Source organism: Nannobrachium achirus, assembly GCF_963921795.1.
Source record: "Nannobrachium achirus genome assembly, chromosome: 3".
Classification (NCBI taxonomy): domain Eukaryota; kingdom Metazoa; phylum Chordata; class Actinopteri; order Myctophiformes; family Myctophidae; genus Nannobrachium; species Nannobrachium achirus.
Window position 1 is genome coordinate 29,137,913 of NC_137812.1, and position 26,028 is coordinate 29,163,940.

General features: G+C 45.2%; 1 protein-coding gene across 1 annotated transcript in view; it reads right to left on the bottom strand.

The window, feature by feature from the left end:
• The window catches only part of cacna1ab (calcium channel, voltage-dependent, P/Q type, alpha 1A subunit, b), a gene marked incomplete at both ends in the record, with an annotated part of 204,523 nt that overhangs the window by 10,231 nt on the left and 168,264 nt on the right, over positions 1 to 26,028 (bottom strand). The window contains 6 exons of the mRNA XM_080722505.1: positions 4,663 to 4,776; positions 10,202 to 10,352; positions 10,954 to 11,078; positions 14,772 to 14,875; positions 17,318 to 17,425; positions 18,406 to 18,511. Of these exons, the coding sequence (XP_080578631.1) occupies positions 4,663 to 4,776; positions 10,202 to 10,352; positions 10,954 to 11,078; positions 14,772 to 14,875; positions 17,318 to 17,425; positions 18,406 to 18,511 (708 nt within the window). The remainder of the gene's footprint in view (positions 1 to 4,662; positions 4,777 to 10,201; positions 10,353 to 10,953; positions 11,079 to 14,771; positions 14,876 to 17,317; positions 17,426 to 18,405; positions 18,512 to 26,028) is intronic.

The window sequence follows — 26,028 nt, forward strand, 5'->3', positions numbered from 1 at the left end:
AGTGTTAGAAAGACAGTGAGTAACAGTGTGCGGAACACACACACACACACACACACACACACACACACACACACACACACACACACACATACACACACACATACATACCGGTAGATACACACACAGAAATAAACTGACAAAAACATGCACGCACACATACGCACACACGTCGCACACACACACACACACACACACACACACACACACACACACACACACACACACACACGCACACACGCGCACACACACACACGCGCACACACACACACACACGGATTCACACGCACGTTCGTTCTTCCAACAATAATGTCCTACTTAAAGCGACCAGGATAACTACATGATGGGGTTTCTAACACATGGAGTCTTTCTGAACGATCAACTCAATTTTAATGAACATGACTGCTTATGAACATATCGGACGGTTCACTTAAAGCAATTCATAGTTAATCTCAAGTAAAGCAATTCAAAATGCTGTTTGTTGTTTAAAACAAAAGCATCCACTCTTAAATATATGACTCTTGTAATATAAAATGTAACCTTGTCTACCGTCAGTGTTTTTAGATTTTTTCTAGCTGATTCCGTCCTTAAACTAATAGAGGGTATGCGCATGCATAAAGTGAATGGCAAATGGAGAGGCAAAGTGAGTGTCAAAATGAGTTTAACGTCATTTAACATCGTTTAATGCAATCAGATAGGACTTTACTGTTTGGATGTATGGGCTGTCAAGGCCAGAAAGTAGTTTTTTGCCACTCAGTAGGTGTTCCCGCATAACTTCCGGGTATGATGATGATGTCACGCGCATACCCTCTATTAAGCTGGGTAAACGCCTGGCCTTCTGCTGTATTTTGAAATGACATTATATGGTTTGTTGTCGGGCAGAATCATCGTATCCCCAAATTCATAAATGAATACCCTACTTCATAATACAACAGTGTCACACAAAAGTAGCAAGAAACACCGATCCACAAGCTTGTAGATCTGATATTCTTTCTTTCTTTCTTTTAAGTACATTTGAAGTGGTTAAGTGGACCAAGCCTACAAGGATTCCACCCGACAGCGGAGATGGCCCTTGCCTCAAAAACACACGCACGCGCGCACTCACACACATACACACACACACACACACACAAACTCTCGCGCACAAGCCAACACAGTGAATTTGGCGAAACATAACAACATGTTAGTATATTAGTCTGTATTTGTGTCCCTCTCCTAGACTGCATTCAGCTCTCTTCATCACCTTTCCATCGCAGGACGGCGCCGCTCGCCACAAACAAATAGCATATTTTCCGCGAGCGACGCCGTCGTGCAACGAAATACGAGCTGGACAAGAAGAAGAAGTAGCTGTGGCCACAGTAACACACAGCACAGGACAGACACACCAAGGATTGAATGGCAATGGAGGATGGGGTTGACCATGGCAGGGACTTAAAGGAGCACTTCACCCAAGAATGACTTACTTTCCATCAATTACACACCACCACGTGAAACCTTTTGTTTTTGTTGTTTGTTCTAAGCCAATAATTTGATGAAGAGGTCAGCGGTCAAGGAGACTCAGTCGTAGACAGAGGGCCCTATTTTGCACGTCTTAAGTACCAGGTGTTATGACTTAACTTAAGACCTGGAGGTGTGGCCAATGCTGTTTTGAGTGGCCAAGCATTGGCCACACCTCCAGGTCTTAACCACTTAAACCCCATATAGTTGAGCCCCCGAGTCCCCCAGGGCTCTAGACTGGTGTAATGTAGGTGTTCTGTTATTGTGGGGAAAGCTTTTGTGGAAAATAGGCATTCGACAAGCTCACAACGCGATGCGTTGCGTCGTTAACTGATTAAGTTAAGTCATCAGACCTGGTCATCAGACCTGGTGCTTTGATAATACTAGAAGCTCGCGCCCTGGCCAACTCGGGAACAATGTAAATAGGGGATGAATGCCCCGCCCTTTAATGCAAACCCCATTATACCTGTTGTCATAGGATCTGTTTTGACCATCTGTTTGCGTGTGTCCATTTATGCCCATATATGGGGATATCTATCTGTCTATGTCCATTTTATGTCCATATATGGAGATCTCTGTAGGACCCGTTTTGACCATCTGTTTGTCTGTGTCCATTTATGCCCATATATGGAGTTATCTGTCTCTCTGCGTCCATTTTATGCCCATATATGGAGATCTCTGTAGGACCTGTATTGACCATCTGTTTGCCTGTGTCCATTTATGCTCATATATGGAGATATCTGTATCTGTCTGTCTGCATCCATTTCATGCCCATATATGGAGATCTCTGTATCTGTTTGTCTGTGTCCCTTTATGCCCATTATGGAGATCTCTGTATCTGCCTGTGCCTCCGACTGTGTTGCAGACACAGTGCTGGTTCCCCCTTTAATGCAAACCCCATTATACCTGTTGTCATAGGACCCGTTTTGACCATCTGTTTGCCTGTGTCCATTTATGCCCATATATGGAGATATCTGTATCTGTCTTTTTGCATCCATTTTATGCCCATATATGGAGATCTTTGACCATCTGTTTGCCTGTGTCCATTTATGCTCATATATGGAGATATCCGTATCTGTCTGTCTGCATCCATTTTATGCCCATACATGGAGATCTATGCAGACACAGCGCCGGTTCCGGAAAACCCTGATGTCAGACATCAGAATCCGAACCTTTCGTGTTGGTTCCAGAAAATCGCGTATCGGATCGGGTCGAGGCCGGGCACTGCACTACCTGCTGCGGCGGGGAACGCGCGTGCCGAATTTGAAATAGGGAATGAATGCCCCACCCTTTAATGCAAACCCCATTATACCTGTTGTCATAAGAGCCGTTTTGACCATATGTTTCCCTGTGTCCTTTTATGACCATATAGGAACATCAGAATACGTAACCATGGCATTTTTTGTTGACTCATGTGGCTTACGTGATCTCAGAGCCCGAATCTGAAGCCGGTGGGACGAACGGTTCTCGAGATACGCGGATTACAGACAGACACGCAGACACGCACGCAGAGACTTCTCGCATTTATAGATAGATAACTCCTACCAGGACCTCCGCTGGTTATCAACTTATTGACTCAGGAAGGCAACAAAAACTAAAACAAAAACGCCATGAATTCAAGGCTTCATGGGGTGTGTAATTGATAGAAAGAACATTGTTTATTTGGATGAACTACTCCTCTGAGGTAGCAGTCACACACGCTCGCACACACACTCCACATCTAAAAGACGAGACATATCCAGATGGCACTCTCACCCACGGTTTATATGCTAACCATAATAAATCTGAAGTTAGCATTAGCATGCATCGTTGCAATACATGGCTTATGGGAAGAGGGTGGGTCAGAGGCTCAGGAATGATAGATGGGTGGAAGCAGGGATGGATGGATGGATGGATGATGGATGGATGGATGCAGAGGGCAGTGAATGTCAAAAGACTCCTGGTCTCCTGTGAAGTACGAGTGTTTTCTCCCCTGTAAATGAACCAAGTGACACGGTTTGAGCTAATTTGACATCAATATTTTACACAAACGAGTACCGATGTCGGTACTTTTAATGGTACTGACCGCATCACGTCGGTACTACCGAGTATAGGTTCGCTTAAAAAAACGAACGGTGCCATGTTTCGGTACGCTTGAACGCACCCGTGGCCGGGTCACATCCGTAGCGGTTAGGGTACTGAAAGTTTAGCGACCGCGTTAAGGCCTGTCCATACTTTGACCGAAACCACCCTTTTCGGTCAAAAGGTCCGGTTCAACTACAAAATGACATCACTTGCGACTTCTGAAAAGCAATAAACCGAATGAGAGTTCGGAAATTTGCACGTCGGAAAGTCCAACTCACGAACATTACGGAGATACTATGGACAGGCCTTTAGTATACTCCTTACTGTGAAAACAGCCAACAATATAAACCTGATATAAAAGGACTGTGTCATTTCTAGTATTGTTTTTGTCGCATTCCTAAGCATTGATCACTGGCAGTGGTTCCCTATGGAGACATAAAGAGTCTCCTCAAATGATTGGCTAAGGAATGAAACAAAAATATCCTTGAATTCAAGTCTCCATAGTGTGAGTAATCCTTTTCAGGGTGGGTGTTGTCAGAATGAGGCAAAGAAAGTAATTCTGCATTGTGTACGCACCTTACAGACTTGGACACAAAGGCGAGGCTCTTTCAATTAGGGTCAGCAGTCCTGTCTTTGCTTAAAGAGGTGGTGCCATAGTTTTGTACTTTTTCTGTTTTGTATGTGTCTATGAAGTTAACATTATTCTAATAGTTCACCGGGTGGGGTCATAATGTGCAGACTTGTCTTCCCGATGTATTTGTGTTTACTTCCTGAAAGCTGAAAGCCTTCATCCCCTCCCCTTTTATCATTCACCCAACACTGTGGGTGTGGCTAACTTCAGCTGGGTCACCAACCACCTGACAACCAGGTATACTTAATGAAATGGTGGGTGTGGCCACAGAAAAACCCAATTTTAACTCTATACACTTTTTTCGGGGAAAAAATCTTATAATCATAATACCTGATCATCATGTTTTAGGGGAGAAAAAAATGGCATGGCACTGCATCTTTAAAAGGAGGGTACAGGGTTGTAGGTGGAGGTGGGAGGTGGGTGGAGGTGGGTGGAGGGTGGGGGTGGTGAAGGGGTGGGATGAAGGTGCTCACTTGGTTGTCTGCCGAGAGGCGGGGCATGGAAAGGGTCCGCCCCTGCCCATCCATTGGGTGGTAGGGCTCCGTGTCGGAGTACCCGTCCCTCCCCATCTCCCTCATTTCTACCGTCTGCAAAACACAATGAGAGGCCAGGCCGTGTGACCACGGTCCGTCTGCGCCAAGCGACGTGACTCACACAGGGGAGGGAGGGAGGGGAGGGTGATTACCGTCTGCTCATGGAGGAGAGAGAGGTGGGATACATATCGTTGCTGTCGGGCAGAAATCTTGCATCTCCATATTTCAAAAAACAGCAATATATTTATCACATGACCTGTCTTGATTGGTCCTGGGTGAGGGGGTGATAAGAGGAGCGTCTCTATTGGTCCTTGAGTGAGGGGGTGATCAGTGTGATCTACCGTTGTTGCCTATTGAGCTTGGCTCATTTCCTGGGGCAAGCTGCCCAGATCACTCATGTCACTCATACTACTTTAATTTTCCACTGTCCGCTACTAAGGGGCAGTTGCGATTTTCTGCCTTGTTACTGTCTTGTATTCCAAATGGTCAATGTAAACTAGCATACATACTTTCGGTTAATGTTTATGCTATGTGTATACCTATGTTTTCCTAAATGTGTGAAGACAGTAGACTGCGGGAAGTGAGTGAGATGAAAAAAACCTGGGTGAAATCTGCCAATCTCAATAGGCAACAGCGTTAGCATGAGAGCGATGACACTAGCGTTAACTCCCATTGCACAAATGGAATGTGGAAATTCTCATTCATGTGATAGTTCCAATGTTTGGAACTATCTCATTGAGATGGAACAAGCGGCGAGATCAAAGCGTGTCGCAACTCTCTTCTTCCACGGAGGCTGACTGGAAGTCACACGCTAGCAGTGGTGGACAAAGTAGCCTGTTTTACTTAAGTAAAAGTATCAATACTGCAATGTAGATACATGTAGATGTGTTTGCAACGCAAAAGGGGCTGAGACCCTATGTTTGGAAAACTATCATTGCAACATTGCTACATTCTGTTCGACTTTGTGAATAAATAAGGCTATGTGATAAACAAATGAACAACCACCATTGGTCGCTGTCCTCGTTATCCAGCCTTGGGCACGGCTGCTTCAGATTAAGTCTAATTTATGCACCATGGCTCATAACTCGCTGCTGTAAATGCCTACAGCTATGTGCTAGGAGTTATAAGCTATATATGAGCCATGGCTTGTCTCACACCAACACAGCACAGTGTAAATGAGCACTGGTGTATAGTCTAGTTTTCTGCAGGGCATAGACTATGATTATTCCCCCCCATGCACACTCACGCATGTATAGGCTATATACCATACATGGGAAACTGGCGGCCCGGGGGCCACATGCGGCCCCCACCTTCGCTTAATGCGGCCCGCAGGTTAATACCGGAATACTGATTGATATATTATTGATTTCAGCTGTTACAATTCCAAACATGACCTGGTTTAATTCCAGCAGTCTATATTAGTAGCTTAATGACTATCCGGTAGTAGTATTAAAATGTATTTTTCATGTCCAATGTATTTGTATTTAAGTTCATAAATTTAACATAAGTATAACTAAATGTGTTTGAAATTAAATCAAAATGTTACATTTCAGGATTCCAATTAAAAAGAACAACAAATAATTCAGGATTCCAATTCAAAAGAAGCTAAAATAGCCGATTTTGAGCTTGTAGATCTGCTATTTTTGCTTCTTTTGTATGAGATACTAGAATAACAAAGTAGGACGTAGCAATATGCAATGTGGCCCTCTGGAGTGAAGGTAGAAATAAAGTGGCCCTCGCCATCATCAAAGTTGCCCACCCCTGGACTATACTATATACAGTTATATTCCCCACCTTCACTTAATAAGGCCCGCAGGTTAATATCAGAATACTGATGTATTATTTCAGCTGTTCCAATTCCAAACATGCAAATTATTGACTATTTTAGTAGTACTAAAATGTTAGTATTTTTTTATGTCCAACATATTTGTATTTAAGTTCATAAAGTTAAATGAGTATAACTAAATGCATTTAAAATTAAATATAAATGTTTCATTTCAGGATTACAATTAAAAAATAAACAAAAAATATGAAAGATTCCAATTCAAAAGAAGCAAAAATAGACAATCTACAAGCTCAAAACGCGTCGCAGTTGTAATAGATACTAGAATGACTAGAATATGTACAGCTAGGGAGATTTAAATACTTTGTCGGTCCCATCTTCGTTAGCAGCAGTAGACAAATGTATGAATGGTGTGTTTTTATGCTGTGTGTTGTTGTTGTACTGGTCTACTGTATGTGTGGTTTCTATTTTGAAAACTAATGAAGTGGGCAGTGGGCTATCTGGTGCGGTCAAACGCCAAGAATGATCACATCAATAGATGAGGCCATATCTATTGATCACGATAACTACTTCCAAACCCGCGAGAGTAGCAGCTATTATCATAATATATTTGTGGGGAAGATGTGTTCCAGCTTCAGGATCAACGTGAAGTTTGTATGGCTATCACAATGAACACCCAATATTAATGTTATATTATCTTGAGTGTACTATTAGGGGGTCCCACTTGCAATACCCTCGTGGCCCACAGGTTAATAATCATAATCAGTCTTTATTGGTTTGCCGCTCTAAACTGAATCTCTTCGCCAAAGATAGACATAATGTTCACCTACGTATTATGCCAAGCATATAGGGACGCTAGAGTTTCATATGGTTACGATGTTACGTCTGTTTTCTGCCAAAACAAAACTCACATGGTGCATATTTGACTGTGTGTGCAAGATGCAGTTGGGGACTAGCCGACATTGGATGTTTAGAATTGAGACGAGGGGCTAGGGAGCAGGGACATTCCAAATGGAGCGTGCGTGTGCGTGTGCATGTGCGCACGTGTGCGTGTGTGTGTGTGTGTGTGTGTGTGAGCAGGTGCGTGCGCTCGCTCGTTCGTTCAAGGAAGTGGTTTCAGCCTGAGTGAGGAGGCTGTAGAAAACAGAGCCTTGGAGAGTTAGGCCACCTACGTTCACTTCATGGGGCTCGGGAGGTGCTTCTATAGTGACAATCTCAGAACCGGAAGTCTACTAAATGAATGAGAGCAGCTGCTCAAAACATCATTTTCTAACGACTCTGACCTGTTATAAAAATAATCGATTCAGACAAATGAAAGAAAACATATCACAGGTTATTTCCTGATATCTTATTTTCTGATTTGCAAACGATATAATTATATTGATGTCTCATGATAACAAGAGTACATGCCTTTCATTGCCTTACTTTAACCTGCCAGACAAGGCAACATCCCGACTTTAATCATCTTAAACCATGTTATTTTACATCGTTCTTTGGCAATAGTATAAAGTAAATATTAAAGAGACTTTAGTTATCCCTGTACAATACTTTAAAATGGTTGTCATGTTGTGTATTTACCTAAAAATGCCGATATTCGCGACGCTTCTATTGAAACCAATGTTATTTAATCTCCCGCTTGTCACTTTAGAGCTGAAACATGGGTCACGTGACGCAGTTCATTTTCTGACCCCTCGGTGACGCCACTCTCTCTCTCAAGTCACTCTGGTAGAAAAGAGTCCATGAATGGTTCCGAGATGAACGGAGAGACAGAGAGACAGAGAGAGAGAGAGAGACAGAGAGACAGAGAGAGAGCACCAGCAGCACCTGTAGCTCTCACACATCTTCATACTGCAAAGAAATCAAACGCGGGGGAAACTGGCTCCCGGAGAGACACACTCCGGGAAGCGTGTCTCTCTCTCTCCACTCCAGCAGCTGACAGCTTGGTGTCAGTAATGAGGATGTGGATTTCTCCTCTAATTAGAGCCGCCTCTTGTTTGAAATGAAAAGGACAGCTTGTTGCCAGTATTCTCTCCAGCAGCTCCATCACTTCCCTCCTGGACCGAGAGGAGCAGAGCGGCGTGGCACGCTGTTCAAAGCCACGTTATTTATTCATCAATCAGTCACGTCTGCGCCATCGCCGCGGCCGGAATGGTGATTGATGAAAACAAGCAGTGGTGTAAAGTAACTAAGTACATTTACTTAAGTACAAGTTTAAAGAATTTGTACTTTACTCGAGTATTTACAATTTTCAGTACTTTTACTTCTACTACAGGTCTACTTCTACTCATATCTTTTACTCCACTACATTTATTTGAAAACCTTAGTTACTAGTTGCATAAAAGTAAATGATTATTATATTATAAAACATACATTAATGACTTTAACCCTATTTTATACCTCTGCTATTTGAAAATAGCCAATCTATAAGCTCACAACGCGATACCTATAAGAGTGGATTCCCCATTCCGCCAATGTATTTCAAAGAGAATGGAGCGTTTTTTTGCAGAAATCCATGAATCCGGATTTCTGCGGGAATGGGGAATCCACCCTCATAGGTACTTTGGTGTGGGTGCAGCCTAAGAGAGTATTTCTATATTGCAGTATTGAGTACTTTTACTTAAGTAAAACACGCAAGTTCTTTTTCCACCACTGAAAACAAGAGATACAGATCCCAGACCCAGCCTCCCCCGGCTGGACTGACAGACATTCTCTGCAGCAGAGCCCCCCCCCCAAAAAAAAACAAACAAACAAACAAACAAACAAAACAAACAGACCCCACTTTGAGAACCACTGGTGTAGAGATCATACATTCACACAAAATAACAATAGTTATCGTTCATGGATTTGAACTAAGTGTAGGGTTTAAGTGGTTGAACCCCAGCATCCCTATTCTGGTGGGGTGGGGACACTAGCCAAAACACAGCAGATCTACAAGCTCACGACGCGTTGCAACACGGTGCATTGTGAGCTTGTAGATTGTAGGGTTATTTTGGGGCGACGCATTTGGGTGTAGACGAGGGAAAAAAGCGCAACAAGTACAGTGGCAAACCGAGGGCCATTTCACCCAGACCAGAGGGTGTGATGATGAGTGGCTAGTGGGGGTTTACTTTCCTCAGAGAATCACTTCAGCCACGAGCAAGAAGAAACAGTCTGGTTGGACCGCCTCCCCCTAGCAGCGGGCAACAGTAGTGTGTGTGTGTGTGTGCGTGTGCGTGTGCGTGTGCGTGTGTGTGTGTGTGTGTGTGTGTGTGTGTGTGTGTGTGTGTGTGTGTGTGTGTGTGCGCGTGCGCGTGCGTGTGCGTGTCTGTGTCTGTGTGTGTGTGTGTTAGGGCGTTGTGAGCATGTAGATCTGCTATTTTCACAATATTTATCTGCGGAACCGAGTCACATTAAATGTAATACCTATAATTCCAAGTGCTTGTTAGGGTTCTTACTTCTTATGACTTCCTATCTAGCCAAGCTTTATAAACCATGAAGAAATATATATATTTTTAAAGACAAAAAAAAAAAAAAAAAAAAGTGAATAATGGTGAACAACGTCGAATAGTGACTTTGATATTAGAATATTCGAATATTCGAATATTTGGTGAATGTCCTAGTGTGTGTGTGTGTGTGTGTGTGTGCGTGCGTGCGTGCGTGCATGCGTGCGTGCGTGTGCGCGCGTGAGAGAATGTGTGTGTGTGTGTGTGTGTGTACCTGGGGGTTATGGCGGTTGTCATGGAGGTCGTCGGGGTAGGTTCCGTCGGGGCTCCAGTTGCCCGTCTTCTGGAACATCTCCTGGGCTTTGGCTGTCACCCAGGACGGGCTCTCTGTCATACCACCACCCCCCTCACCCCCCTCTGGAGGTCTGGGACCGGGCACGCACACACACACACACACACACACACACACACACACACACACACACACACACACACACACACACACACACACACACACACACACACACAACATCAGAGGCACACCAACGAGCACAGGTAGGTGCGCCGGCAGCATGCAGACAAACCGCACACAGGCTCGTCTCCAGTGGCGTCAGTTCAGAAAAAGCTAAGGTATGGCAACATGACTGGTGTCTTGTACACGCGCCTTCGATGACATGAGTGTAGACATACTGTGTACCGCTTTGCGTGATTTTAGGGCAAAATCTGTAGATTATGTTATAAAACATACATTAATCCCCTTTATCCCTATTTTATTCCTTGGCTATTTGAAAATAGACGATCTAAAAGCGCTATTTTCAAACATTTTGTACTTTTACTTTGGGTACTTTAAGTACATTTTGATGCGAACACTTTCATATTTTTACTCACGTACATTTTGAAATGCGGATTTTTACTTGTAACAGATCATTTCTATATTACAGTATTCATTGCTTTGCAGTAAAGCAAAGCAATGCGTTTACAATGAAAAGGTGAAAATAAAGGGTCATTTGAATGAAGTCCACTCACATGCTGTTGTTGACGTTGTCAGGCTGGGTACTGGGCAGGCCGTTGAGGCCCTGGCCCCCGGGGGGGCCCTCCGTGCCCCCTCCCTCGGAGGGTTCCATGCGCTGAAACATTAATGGCGTTCGGTTCTGTGTGAGATATACAACATGGCCTGCAGGCTGGCATCAGGCACATTCAGAGGGATGATGGGGAGACAACAACAACACACAGGAGACACTACAAACACTCACACTCGCAAAGGATGCACTCACAACATGCACCCACTCGGGGGCGCCATCGTCAAGCACATGGCTTTGTGGGGCATCCATCCCCATGGTAAAGTTCTTTGCCTTTGATCTGGGATGGGTTATGTCTCCAACCTGAACCCCAAAGAGCTACCAAGAGCTGATGAACCAACGCTGGCATTCAGGAGCAGTGGTGGAAGAATACTTACAGTAGATTTGTTTTATTTATCGTTGTTGTTGCAGAAAGCTCATATCTCTTTTTTTGTAAATTAACAAGTAGTATCAGATCTTGCTTTTGAACTGTTTTTGAATTTGAATCCTGAAAAGATAACTAAGTACGTTCATTTTCAACTCGAGTTCAGCTTCAGGGAGAACATAACCGATGCCAGATCTGCATCACAAGATAACTTCTACCTGTGTGGTATTTGAGGTCAAGTTTGGTCCTTTACATCACTGGTCTATACAGTCTGATTGACCTACCCACTCACTTATTAATGGGGTCTTTCTTTAAATAGATTTGTCTCTATTGTTCAGGCCAAGGCGGCCCCCAGCATTTTCGGGATCAGGGCCCACTTGAAAGTGTGAATGTGATGACCCACTCATCACATTGGGCTGCCGTGTTAGAGTGATCCGTGTGCATTTTCAGAGCATGTTTATTTTAACAATCAATCAATCGATTGTGTTTCCGGCTTGGATCCCACACACAGTTATTTGGGGACAATACACTTGCAATACACTCACGGCCCATTAGTGGGCCCCGGCCCACAGGTTGGGAGCCGCTTGTTTTTTAGGCTAACCAATGGAAGCCTGCTCAGTGGAACTCAAGAGACGCTGTATGGTGAATAGCGCCATCTTGAGGCGAGTGTCAATCTGACCCTGGACCAGTGCTGCTAAGGAGCAACTTTCTATTCCATCAGACAAGTAAGGACATCAAGCAGCTCCCCTCCCAAGGCATCCTGGGTAACGGAGTGCTCTTGGAAGTGGATGGAGGCTTTTCCACACACTGAGGGCTGGGAAAAATGCCAGCGACAATTCATCATGACTGCCAAAACGACTTGTGTCACGTCCATCCATAGCCTAGAGAGACGCTAACGGCTAAATGCTAATAAAAATGAATGGGAATGGGTCTCTGTTTAGAAACAACAGACCCCCGTGGCCACTCCTCCCCTGACACACGGTTACACATCCTGGTGGGCAGAGCAACAACAAAAAAAACACACACATGTCAATCAAAAACCCTAACCCCCCAAAAGTGTCAAGAGGGGGAGGAGTGGCTTAAGTCTCTCTGAACAGTCCTGTGGCGTTGGGTTGGGTGTGCTGGCTAGTGATGTCTCCTGGGGGGGATTCACTTGACACACACACATACAGAGATGGGTTATGGCTGCAAACGTTACACTGACTATAGGTTGGTTCATTGGAGGACATTCCAATCTGGGCATTTTTGATTCAGTAAAAAAAAAAGGGCCAGAAGAGGATTATTATAACTGAATACACAAAAGTTGCCACTGGCCACAGGAACCTCCACTCAACATACCACCACCAACACCACCAACGAACCACAGAACACACACCAGAGGACAGACAGACAGACAGAGAGAGAGAGAGAGAGATATGAATACACAGACGGGAAGAGAGAAGGAGGGTTCTTGGTTAGAGCAACTTTGGTGGTGACAATCAACCTGGGTTGACCAATCAGGGGGCGGTGTTGATTGGTCAAGGTCCCGCCTCCTCCTGGAGGCACGCAGGGACAGAGTGTGGGATGAGGACAGGAAGAGGACACGACAGGGAAACAACGGACAGCCGACGACGGACCACAAGAAATAAGGTGGAGACGGAAGTAAAACAAAACAAAACAAAACAGAAAACTAGAGAGTAAACAGCTAGAAGTTGGACAGAGAAAAGACAAGAAACGGTAAGAGACACAAACACAGATCGACAGCCAAAGAAGACATTCACTACAGCAATACGAACACTTGACATGACATGACTTGACATACAGTTTATGAAAGAAAAACAATTCTTTTTTTTTTTTTTTAAGTCAGGGATGAGGATGTACGCAGTAAAATCCGGAATGTTAATTAAACTCAAGGTCACTTCGGGTCATTTCTGAGTTTAATTAACACTCTGGATTTGACTGTGTAGCGGGGCTTTAAGCAAGGAATGGGTCGAAAAAGGATTTAAACAGGTACTAGTGATGTGTGGAGGCACTGCAAACACGGCGGCAGGCAGACAGATGAAAGGACAGACAGACAGATAGACGGACAGTCAGACAGACAGACAGACAGACAGACAGGGTGGTCCTTGTGCACAGCCGGGTTGCTGATGTTGAGCGAGCCTGTGTGGAATTGTCCGGTTCGGTCCAATGGGATGGCTGCATTCGGGATCATACCAACTCATATTTGCAGGGGTGTGTATGGGGGTGTGTACAATAAAAAGCATAACGAAACATAAACGTACTCTCCATTCACCAACACACATTGTCCTCCGTTCCTGCAAAAAACGTAGCATTTTTAGACAATGCTTTAATGCTAGCCCCTCTTTCCACATAACAGGGGCAACTTTGGACTTTGGACGAGGTTCTGGGAGCGGCTGGTCAGTGTTGAGTGAATGGAGAAGTGTTTCCACAGGGCCAACAGGGGTAAAGTGCATCTCCAGGGAGCATTCGTTCGTTGTTACAGAGGGAAGTGCATTGACATACAGCAAAACAAAGGTATAGGCCATGTGTTATCATCATCAACATTTTGTCAGAGCATCAAAAACAACAAAGAAAAATGAAAACCAAACCAAACCCAATCCATCCTCCTCATCATGGTCATTTTTAGACCATCACAGAGAGGAGCAGCAGGTACAGTAGCTATAGCCAGCAGCAGAGTAACTGTAGAGGAGACCGGCAGCCCAGAGCTCGTTGCCAACCTTAGCCAGCATGCTAAAAGGAATGGGGAAAGGCTAGGGCGCAACCTGGCGCAGGAGAAAAGGACTCCGAAGCTTTTACATTATCATGCTGAAAAGGGCCAACTATATCGTCGTTGTCGGGTGGAAAAAAAACGTTTGTTTTGTATTTATAATTTTTAAAATGATTTAAACTACTACTTTTGTGCAATGGCCATATGATGAAGCAGTGCTTTAGGAAAAATGTACACATTTTAAACTTGGAGATACAAGGTTTCTGCCCGACAGTGACGATACACAGGGGGTACACAGCAAAATCCTCAGTGTTAATGTATCCATTTGCAACTCTGAGACTGTGTACAAATCCAACCAAATGGACCCACGCACCAATTAACACTGAGGACTTTGCTGTGTGTGTTTCAGCAAAATCAGTCAAGTGTTGTGTGGGATGCGACTGATGAAAGAACACCGTAATGAGCCCTCAGGAGGAAGCCGTTTGCGTGGAGGGAGAACTGTACAGATGACACTTGACACCAGGACTCGTGGCGAGTGGTGGCATTAAAAAGAGAGGGTTCTGCTTTGGTAGGCCAAGGGGATGGGGATGGGGCTGGGACTGTGATGTGGGCTTTTATTTGCCAGAGGACCGATCCGTATTTGGTGGGGGGCTTTCTCTGGTTTTGTGAGGAAGGGGCTTTTCTCGTGGGTTACCTGTTCCTCTCGCAGGGCCTGCAGCCTTTTGGTCTTGCTCTGGCGGTAGTATTCCATGATCATCATGGCGGCGTAGATTTTGCCCACCGTCAAGTCTGTGGCTGCTGAGAAAATGACAAGTTACCCTGCGAGATTAGACCCGAGCGTGATGGGACCCTGAGCCGTGGGGGACATGGGAGTGGGGACGAGAGACATGCACACACACACACACAGATTCACAAACGACACCAATAACAACACCGTTTGCACCCGGAGCAGAGTCGAGTTCCTGCGTCCTAAAAAGGAACCAAAATTCTACTTAAATTTACATCAGGTCTCCTGAGAACAGTGGTTCTCAAAAATTGAAATTTGAAGAGTCTCCCCTTACAAACTTGTAAGGGTCAATTTAGACCACCATAAAGAAACCTAGAGAGTCGAGAACCACTGCCTTCGAATTCTTCTTATTTCGATCAAGTGATGAGTGATATTTTTCTCTCAATTTGGCCGGTTTTCCCAAAGCGATTTTAGCCCTTCGTAGCTCATGCGATGGTTGCAGAGACCAAGCCCCGAGCGTCATGTTCCATGTTTACATGGGTTCGGGCAGAGCGACTTATTTAGCCCCCTACAACTACGCCAACATTCAGATTTCACAAACAAAGTGCTTAATAAAGTCTCACACCTGTCTAAATACGGTACAGCATTCTATAATTACCCGTATCCTCCGTGTTCTTAAATAAGAAGTATTTTTATCCGACCGTCACTCGTAATCCCGGGAACATGACGGTCAGAGCTTGGTCTCTACGACCATGTGTGAGCTACGAAGGGCTAAAATCGCTTTGGGAAACCCGGCCATTGTCATTGCCAATTCCCCCCTAGTCCCTATACTGTCAACTCTCGGTCTTGGAGCTTTACCCCTGTGCCAACCGGACAGTTTTCTTTTGTATTAGTTTGAGATCAGACCATATCCAGAAAGGGAAAAGGGGAGGCAGGAACACAATCGACATTGCTCACCGGTGTAAAACAGACAAATACCACTTCACATTTCACAACACTGTACGTTATCGTAGACAACAGAGCAGGTAGTCTTTTCACAGGCAGTCGTCAATCCTATCACCAGTATAGTATTGTCATAAATCATAACTTGAACCGTATTCAATCTGTCATCTTGATACAGGTCTACTGTAGGAGTAGGTAGCCACCTCACTAAGAAAACAGGGAAATACCACTCATGTAACCACCACCCCTCCCCTTCCCAATGGCAAACAGGAGCTCAATTTTTTTCTATAAACTCCAGATAAGTATCCCCAGAGTTTAGATGGAACACGTAAACACTTAAGACTAGAAAAAACATTGAGCTTTGTTTTCACTCTGGTAGACCAGTTGCTGGTACTCTCAATCAAGCGGTGTCCTTTTCAAAGTGGCATGGCTACCATTTGTTCCCGGCATAAAAACTGCTACCTAATAATTACGTAACATAAAGATCAGACATGGAAATACATATCTCATGTTTTATTTATTACTTATTACTGAGCGATGAGACATGACCACATATATTCACTGTCTTGTATCTATGTACTACATTCTCTTACAGTCATGCATTTAGTTATCCAGTATATATGCTGAACATGCTTAGCTATACTAGTGACTATCATCATTATGAGTACATAATAACTGTCATTTCAGCTTGTTTATTTCTATTTTTTCCTGTAGTGAAAAGACTTCTATAGAGGATCTTCTATAGCAAGCACCCCCTGATACCAGGAATAGTGTGGTATGTACAGTATATACACTATATCGTGACTGTCTGGTAGAAACCTCGTATCTCCAAGTTTCAAAAACGAGTGAAAATAGTAGATCAACAAGCACACACCGCCTCGCGGTGCGAGGCGCTGTGTGCTTGTAGATCGGCTACTTTCACTAGTTTAAATCATTTTCGAAACGATAAACACAAAACGAACGGTTTTAGACATACAAGGTTCCCATCCGACAAGGACGACGATATCGTCACGGTCGGGTGGAAATCCAAAATGTCCAAATCTGTTTTCAGGATTCCAATTCAACAACAGCAAAAGTAGCAGATCAAGTTCAAGTTTTCAGCTTGCAGACCTGCTACTTTTGATGCTTTTGCGTGCCGCTGTAGTACGAAGTAGGGACGTTCATTTACGAAAAAACACAAAAATATGGAGATAAAGAGGTTTCTGCCCGACAGCAACGATATGTGTGTGTGTGTGTGTGTGTGTGTGTGTGTGTGTGTGTGTGTGTGTGTGTGTGTGTGTGTGTGTGTGTGTGTGTGTGTGTGTGTGTGTGTGTGTGAGTGTGTATGTACTGTGTGTGGTTGTGTTGTTGGTACCGTATCGTGTGCATGTTTGTGTTGTCATGGCAACCTGTTCAGGAGATGCAGAGCAGTGAGTAACATCGACTGGAAGAAGCTGTCCTCTTGGTGAGTTGGTGATCGGACACATCCAACACACACACACACACGCACTTACGCACGCACTTACTACGCACGCACTTACGCACGCACGTACTTACGCAACCACACAGTTCCTTCTCTTGCTGCAACTTACACTTGTGCGGAGTGACCAGCAGGTCCAGCGTCTTCTGGGAGAGGTTGGGCCAAATGGCCATCATCTCTTTCCTCAGCTCTGCGTCCATCTGGTGCTTGTCTGCACCGCCTGAGTGGCGCCCCCCGGTGGTGCCAGGCAGCCAGGCGTGAGCAAGCACCACACGCATACGCAGCAGACAACACGCACATCACACACGCATCCGACACATATGCATGTATGTGGAACCATGCATATGTGCACAACAAAGGAATGTTGTGCAAAAGGTACATGTACATGTACACGGACACACACACAGAACACGGACACACGCACACGCACACACACACACACACACACACACACACACACACACACACAGACGCACACACACACACACACACACACACACACGGTACAGACCAAACGTAGGCACAGAATTCCACAGAAACATAAACACGTGTAACACATCCACACGAACAACAACAACAACAAAACATGTATTTTTTTTCATTAGTCAAAGGCAATTTAAAAAAAAAATCATATTATCAGTTATTATCATCATAAATAAGAAAGTGAGAGAGAGAGAAAGAGAGAGAGAAAGAGGGACAGAGTGATAAATTAGTCACACCCACAGAAGAATTGTGAGCTTGTAGATTTGCTATTTTCAAAATGTGTACTTTTTAAAACTTGTGAAATGGGACATTCTGCAAATGTGGGCCACGTGCATTTTCAGAGCATGATTGTTTTAGTTCCAGCTTGGATCAATAGAACTAATGTATATATCGTCATTGTCGGATGGAAAACTTGTATGTCCAAAACAGCATACAGCATAAGCCTACATCTTGGCACAAAGCGCTCAAAGTTTGTTTCAGCAATTATTTGGGGGCCCACTTGCAATATCTTCATGGCCTAAAGATTGAGAATCGCTGATGTAAATACAGTATGTGGAGAGAGACACACAGAGAGAGACAGACAGTGAGAGAGAGAGAGAGAGAGAGAGAGAGACAGAGAGAGACAGAGAGAGAGAGAGAGAGAGAGAGAGAGAGAGAGAGAGAGAGACAAAGACAGACAGAGACAGACATGCAGAGACAGGAAGGTACCGGGCATACCCTTGGCGATCTTTATATCCAGTGCTGTTCTGATCAGCGCCATGAGGGTGGAGTTAAAATGCACCGAGTTGTCGTCGGCCACGGGCAGATCCATGCGCAGCAGCCTCTGTGGAGAGCCAGTCAGGATGAGAGGATGAGAAAGGGGCGTGTCCGGGGCAAAGGGGTGTGTCTGAACCTCCAGGAAGGGGAAAAGGAAGGGGGGAGGGGGAGGGGGGGCAGGGGTTTGTCGAGAGAGCTCCATAGACAACAGCCAGTTAGCGTAGCACTGGGCTCTGTCAGATCTTATCATTAGTTATTGAGTTCTTTTAAGATTTCTAATAACTCTAGGATTATAGAAAGACAAAGCAAAAAAAAAAAAGTTTACCGTCGTTTCTGTGCCATAAGCTTTGTTGTCAATTTGGCTTGAGGCAAAAGCGACAATTTTGGAATCTTGTATTTTCAATTCAAGGCTTTGGCTGAAAACGTACTCCTGATTGAAGACCTACTGAGCACGCACTTGAGTGTCCTAAAGTCCCTCATAACATTTGATTGGTGCATGCATATGCAAGCATTTTTCATTTCCCCCACCCCCAAGTCCCTGAGTCTCCTGCTTTGCCAGTGATACTCTACCATACAGCACAGCTATCCAAACAGGGGCCATTTGCTGCTAAGCAACTGTGAAGCCTAATTTATGCTCCGTCGTGCGATGGTGTCGCGCACGCCGAGAACAGCGGACCTATGGGCTCACAGCGGTGTCGCAGACGCGGCGCCTCGTGAGCTCGTAAGGTCCGCTACTCCCGCCGCGGGAGACGCCGTCGCGCAACTAAGCATGAATCGGGGCTTGAGAGCCAAGAACCACAAGGAAGAACAATCGGAGCCTGTGCGGCACTCCGACCCCAACCTGTGCCCATGTTCCCTGAATGTGTGAATGCAGAGACGCATTCACACATCTTAGTCGTGACACACATACAGTAATATCGCACACAAACACCATTCCCCAACCACCACCACCCCCCACCCACCTTAACACACAGAACTCCAATTAAGTACACTTAATTGGAGTCCTTTTTGACGAACAGAATAGGTCGACTGGAGGAGAAGAACAACTAGTATCACTGGGACAATTCTTGCCATTTGGTGAGGAGACTGGCATGTGTTTTTTTCTTTTTTGTTACCGAGGCATCTGCTATAGAGCTCCCCCTACCTTTGGTGTGGAGGTTCCCTGTCTGTATATAACTCTAACAAGGTAAATCCAATGGCGGAACTCGCAGATATAGAACAAAATCGAGCCATTTCAGGTGCGGCTCGTTTGTTCCCATCCCGGCCAGTTGGCATCCATTGCGTTTACCTATGAACATGAGCGTTGGGCACTCACGGAAAAGGCAAGCACGGTAATAGTAGTGAGCTTTGTCATGCGTGTGTGTGTGCGCGTGCGTGTGTGTGCGTGTGTGTGTGCGCGTGTGTGTGTGTGTGTGTGTGTGTGTGTGTGTGTGTGTGTGTGAGAGAGAGAGTTCTAGTGTCGGGCATGCCAGAAGACAGGTGGCGTGGCGTGGCGTGGCAGGCGAGAAGGCAACAGCCAACATCCACAGCTCTCGGGCGGGCAGGCAGGCGTGACGTCAACCTCTAGCCATGCAACACAGAATCCGAGGACCAGCATGCAGTACCGCCAACGTCCCTTAGAGGTCCCGCAAACAAACAAGACATGCAAGCATGCTTATTTCACCCCCTCCCCCCACACACACACACACCACCCTGCCCAGCCCCCCTCCACCAACCCCGCCAGCCCGCTACCCCCTTCCCTTGCCACAATCACAAGCAGCCGTGCATCCGCGCACAGAGAGTATCCTCGTTCAGATTAAAACGATCGATAGGTGTTACGCTGATCGATTCGTTTCCCATCTCTTTTTTTTTGTCGTTGTTTTTGGATTCGATTGCTTGCTGATAGTACAGTTTTATCTCACTCGGCGTCCCGACTTTATATATTCAAAGTCAAAATTTGCCAGTGATGGTATACTAATTTGGAGTAATTTTCTGGGTTTAAACACAATGGGTGCGTGTCAAGGCAAGATCTCTCTCGATGCAAAACGGGTGCTGTGTCTAAAAAAGGGGAGGGGGGGTGTCAGAGTTAGAGAGGACTGAGAAGTGTGACATTCCCTGAAAGAAGAAGAAGAATCAGAGAAGGTGAAGATCAAAAAGTATGATTGATGTTTATTTGTTGAGTTTTTGTTGATTTCTTTTTTCTTTTTTTTTTAACCAACCAGACTCTGTGGGCGGGGTCTAAGCTGTTAGTTCAGTTAAGACTAGGTGGCTCTAAAGCAGATTATGAGATGCGGTTACAGATAAAAAGGGGAGGGTGAGAATGAGAATTGTGACAACACTGAAAGAGCAAAAAAATAATAATAACAAGAGCGCATGATTTAACAGGAGAAAGAAAGAAAGAAAGAAAGAAAGAAAGAAAGAAAGAAAGAAAGAAAGAAAGAAAGGAAAGAAAGAAAGAAAGAAAGAAAGAAAGAACGAGAGCAAGAACGAACAAGAGCGAGAAAGCAAGAGTGAGAGGCAGGAGGTGTGTTTAGATAGAGAGGGTAAGGTAGAGTATACTGTATTACGGTACAAGACAAGAGAAAAAGACAACACTAAAACGACACGAAAAGGCCAAGTTGAAGACGGAGTCGTCTCTTCTAGCCAGGTCTGTCAAACCTAATACTTTCCAACGAAAATGCAGCCTAGTATCCAAATAAAAAGAGGAAGGTTTTCCACATACTGTACTGTGACTACTGGACATTTGGAAGGGCTCAGAGTTCAAGGTAACCAAAGTTCAAAATGTCCGACCTCTCTAAGCTGACAGACAACATAAGGGGGTTCACCTCAACTTAAAAAGATCTTTCATGGAGCTTTATCAGTAAACGTTACGACTCTTCGATGACTGACATAATGTACAATGGGCCTGTTAGTCAGACAGGCTGGAGAGAGAGAGAGAGAGAGAGAGAGAGAGAGAGAGAGAGAGAGAGAGAGAGAGAGAGAGAGAGAGAGAGAGAGAGAGAGAGAAATAGGGAAGAGAACAGAGAGGAAACAAAGCAGCTGAAAGACAGAGAGACAGACAGCGAGATGCGTTGGAGGCAGTGCCGTGGCGTATGGGTGGAAAATGGAGGTGACGATGACCGCTGAGGGCACAAGAGGACTGAGAGCGGGAGGAGAGACCACAAAAAGGGAGCGGGAGAGATGAGCGAATGAGAACGATGTATATACAGAACCATGTGTGAGAGAGAGAGAGAGAGAGAGAGAGAGGGAAGATGAGATGAGGTAGAAGAGATGGGGGAGTCGGACGTCCCGACCTAGAACTGCATTGACACATTTGACAGGGAGAGAGAGAAAGAGAGGGGAGGGGGGAGAGAGAGAGGTAGAGGTAGTAGACAGAAGACGGAAGGAACCACAGGACAAAAACAGGGAGTTTTCGGAGGAGCTGAAAAGCGAGTCTTTGCGTTGCCAGTCTGTTGGCTCACAGGCTGCCAGGGGTTCTGTGTACAAGAACAGAACACAACACAGAGGGGAGCCAGAACTTTGCCTACCCAGCGCTTTCTTTTACATTGTGCGGGGGGGGGTTCTGTCTGTGTGCATGTGTGCGCGCTAGAGCGCCATCCGCAGGAATAAGAGACGTAGAGGACAGAAGACGCGCATTCCTTGCCGATCCTTCTGTATACCCGCATCGTAAGCAGGTCGTTTGCACCTTGTAGCTGACGTGACACCACTACCTTGTACTTGGCTTTAGGGAAGTATTTTTTTTGCTGGAAACAAAAATCTAGGCTTCTTCAAGCATAATTTTCCTCTTCCCATATATATATAGGAATATATTTGTTGGCTTATCGTTCATCGTTCATTGATTGAAAGTGATACAAGAGTATGAATAAAAGTGTATCAAACATAAACATTAGAAGCAGCCGGTTTTCTAAACCCTTTTCCCGCCCCCAAATTCTGTTTCTCTGCAATCAAACTGAATTGACTCGCCGCGTGATCATGTGCATTCTTGTTGGTCAGGGGGTCTTGTTGTTGCATGTTGCGTTGTGTGTGCTGTGCATTGTGCGTCCGTGCAGGTTGCAGAAGGACGGGCAAAGCCTCCTCCATTCCCTTACTCCTGCGGCTTGACGAGAGGAAATAAATAAACCAATAAATAAACAGGGATTTTCAAATTAAAACAGCACTGACTACCACTCCACTAACACTTCACTTCACTCCACTTGACGACGAAGCCCATCCCTCCATCCACGGGGCGGAGAGGAGAGGGGATACGATGGAAAACAGCGCTCAAACCACCACAACCAGCACTAACAGACAGTCAGGAGAACAGCGCTTGGTGGGGACGGGGGAGATGGGGAGGGGGTTTGGGGGTGGGGGACGGGGGGAGGGGTGGAGTGGTTGGAAACGCGAGGAGCTCATTCGGCTGATGTTTTGGACAGGGGGCGTCAACCTCGCGGCAAAACGTCAAAACGCTTTTCTGTTTGTTTTGTTCGCGTTTTGTTTCAATTGGGGTCCTCATTTAACTTAAAATGACTGACAAATAAAATACAGCGAAAATTTAGTTTTAAGTGTAGCAACATTTTCATAAAATACCAAAGAAGTGTTTATTTTTCGCCCACTTCCACTGTGCTTTCTGCGGAAGACGCGCATTTAACATTGAACGAAAGACAAATAAAACGCAGTAGGCCTATGCAGGGACAAAAGGGGGGAAATACCAAAGAAGTGTTTTTTTTTTTATTATTTACACGTCGCCCACTTCCACTGAGCATTCTGCGTGGACCTTTTCTAGGTGGACGAGGTTGACGGCCCCTGTCCAAAACATCAGCCCAATGAGCTCCTGGCGGTGGAAACAACGAGTAGGGGGCTGGCTCTCCCCAGGGGGTCTTTTGGGAGGATCTGCCCCAGCGATGGGGAGGCCAAAGGATGGAGTATAAGGAGGGGAGAGGGGAAGGGAGCGAGGGAGGGAGGGGTTGGGGTACGAGTCTACCTTATAGGCGACCCGGGCGGGACACCTCTTCCCGAGGCCTAGCGGTGGACACATGTGTCTTAGCATCTGATACATGTCTGTGTAACTGATCCTGCCGCTGGGGTGGCCACACACACACACACACGCGTCGTGCACACACATCCGCACAAAGGCAAACACACACACACACACACACACACACACACACACACACACACACACACACACACACACACACACACACACACACACACACACACACACACGACAGACAGACAGAACAAACGGAGACGGACGACGTGGAATACGAAAAAACAACCAAAAAAACAAGAAGAACGAAAAAAAAAAAACAACACAGGAGGAAAGGGGGGGGGGGGGGGGGTTCGCACCCAAACAGGTGCATTGTGGGAGTCGACAAGCGGAAAGGGGGATGAGGAAGAGGAGGAGGAGGAGGAGGAGGTGGAGGAGGAGAGGAGGAGGAAGGGGGGACAAATACACAAAGGTTATTGTTTTGACCGCTGTGGAGGTGCGGTGAGAGCAAGAGAGTGTGTGTGAGTGTGTGTGTGTGTGTGTGTGTGTGTGTGTGTGTGTGTGTGTGTGTGTGTGTGTGTGTGTGTGTGCGTGTGCGTGCGTGCGTGCGTGCGTGCGTGCGTGTGCGTGTGCGTGTGTGTGTGTGTGTGTGTGTGTGTGTGTGTGTGTGTGTGAGAGAGAGAGAGAGCATGTTGTTAGTTTTGGTCTGGTGTATTGTAAAGGAGGAGGAGAGGTGAGAGAGAGGAGCTGATGGGGCAGGGAGGTGTCGTTACTTCCTGTACTGTAGTTAGTTGGTTAGTTAGTTCGCTGAGACACCATTCTATGCGAGGTGAAAAGGGGAGTTTGTTTTGTTTTGTATGGTGTTTTTTTTGCCCTCTTCCGTGGCTCGTATAGAACAGACAGCGGAGCTTTGAGCAGGCAAGTGAAAGCGCCGCTGCTGCACAGAGTAGTAGGCTATTAGACCGGGGCGGTGAGAGTCACAATGGCAAGTCAATGCAGTTCCTTTATTACGCTACAGGGGGCGGCGTCCACCAGGAACCTTTGTTCACTTACGCTGCATGCATTGATGTTGCTTTAGTTCTGTTTACTATGGACAGAAAGCACTGTTCCATGTTACTGTCAGCCCGTTGTCATCGTTCTTATTAAAGCGGCACAATGTAACGGTACAATTTCATTTTGTCCAATCTGTATGGTTGAATATGTAAATACAATATAACTTATACAATTAGGGTGGTTGTATTTTGTCTCCCTTCTCTGCTATTGAGACATTTAGATCGTGTCAAAGGTTGTGTCTCACCTAGACACAGGATCTGACCTTCAATTTATCCACCGAGCAAGCAGGCCGGCTCTAACATTCCAGGAAACCTGGGTTTAAACCCGGGGTAGAAGGGGAAGGTTACATACTACGGCTTTAAGTGTGTGAACAGGGGCCATTTTGGGCTCTCAGGGGAAGGTCGACACGATGCCACCCCCTAGTGTTCACATTTAACTCAAATTCTGTTATTTTATGCATATACTCTCAAACGCCAACTTTCTTGCAGAAACCATGACCAGCGCCTCCCATGTGCAGGTGTTTGACACTGCAAGTGAATAAAGGTGACTGGTGGAACACAACTACTACCGTCTAGTCTACTATCCCGCCCAATGACACACACACGCACCCACACACGCACGCACACACTCTCCCTCACGACAAAACCAGAGCCACAAATAGAGTGAGTTTGGCCACATTCATTCTTTTAAATTTAATGGGTGTCAACCAGTGGTGGAAAAAGTACGCTAATGATTTACTTAAGTAAATGTATCAATACATCTCCAACGTAGAAATACTCTGTTAGCGTGCCCTCACACCAAAATACCTATGAGAGTGGAATCCGCATTCTGCCAATGCATTTCAATGAGAATGGAGCGGTTTCATGCCAGTAGAGGATTTCTGCAAAAAAAAACGCTCCATTCTCATTGAAATGCATTGGCAGAATGCGGATTCCACTCTCATAGGTATTTTGGTGTGTGGGCACCCTTACAAGTAAAACTCCCGAATTAAAATTCTACTTGAGTAAAAGTACAAAAGTGTTGTTATCAAAATCTACTTGAAGTAAAAAGTAGAATCAATACATCGCATTGTGAGCTTAGATCAGTTATTTTCAAATGGCCTAAATGTATATAGGGCGTAAAGTGGGTAAGAATCTACAAAGTAACTAGTAACTAAAGTTTTCAAATAAATAGTAAAAGTACAATATTTTGGATCCGAGACGTAGTAGAAGTAAAAGTATTGGAAATTGGAAATACTCAAGTAAAGTACAAATACCTAAAAAATAGTCATCATAGCTTTGTTTTTTCCACTGCCACAAAGTAACAGTACTTAAGTAATTTTACTTACAGTAGTTACTTTACACCACTGGCCATAAGTGCTGTGCCCCCTCAGTTTGGCTGTATGCCTCTCAAACACATGACTGTGTATTCCCTGCATGGCTGCGGTCTCTGCTGTTGCTTTCTACTCTACCTATTTCCTGTCAATATACAGTTATTAGACACCAGTGTCTAATTACTTCCCTCTCCATTAAACACCTACATCTTCAAACGACTCCAGTGACTCTGATTAATCCAGAGCATCTCACAAAATTGGTAATTTGTAA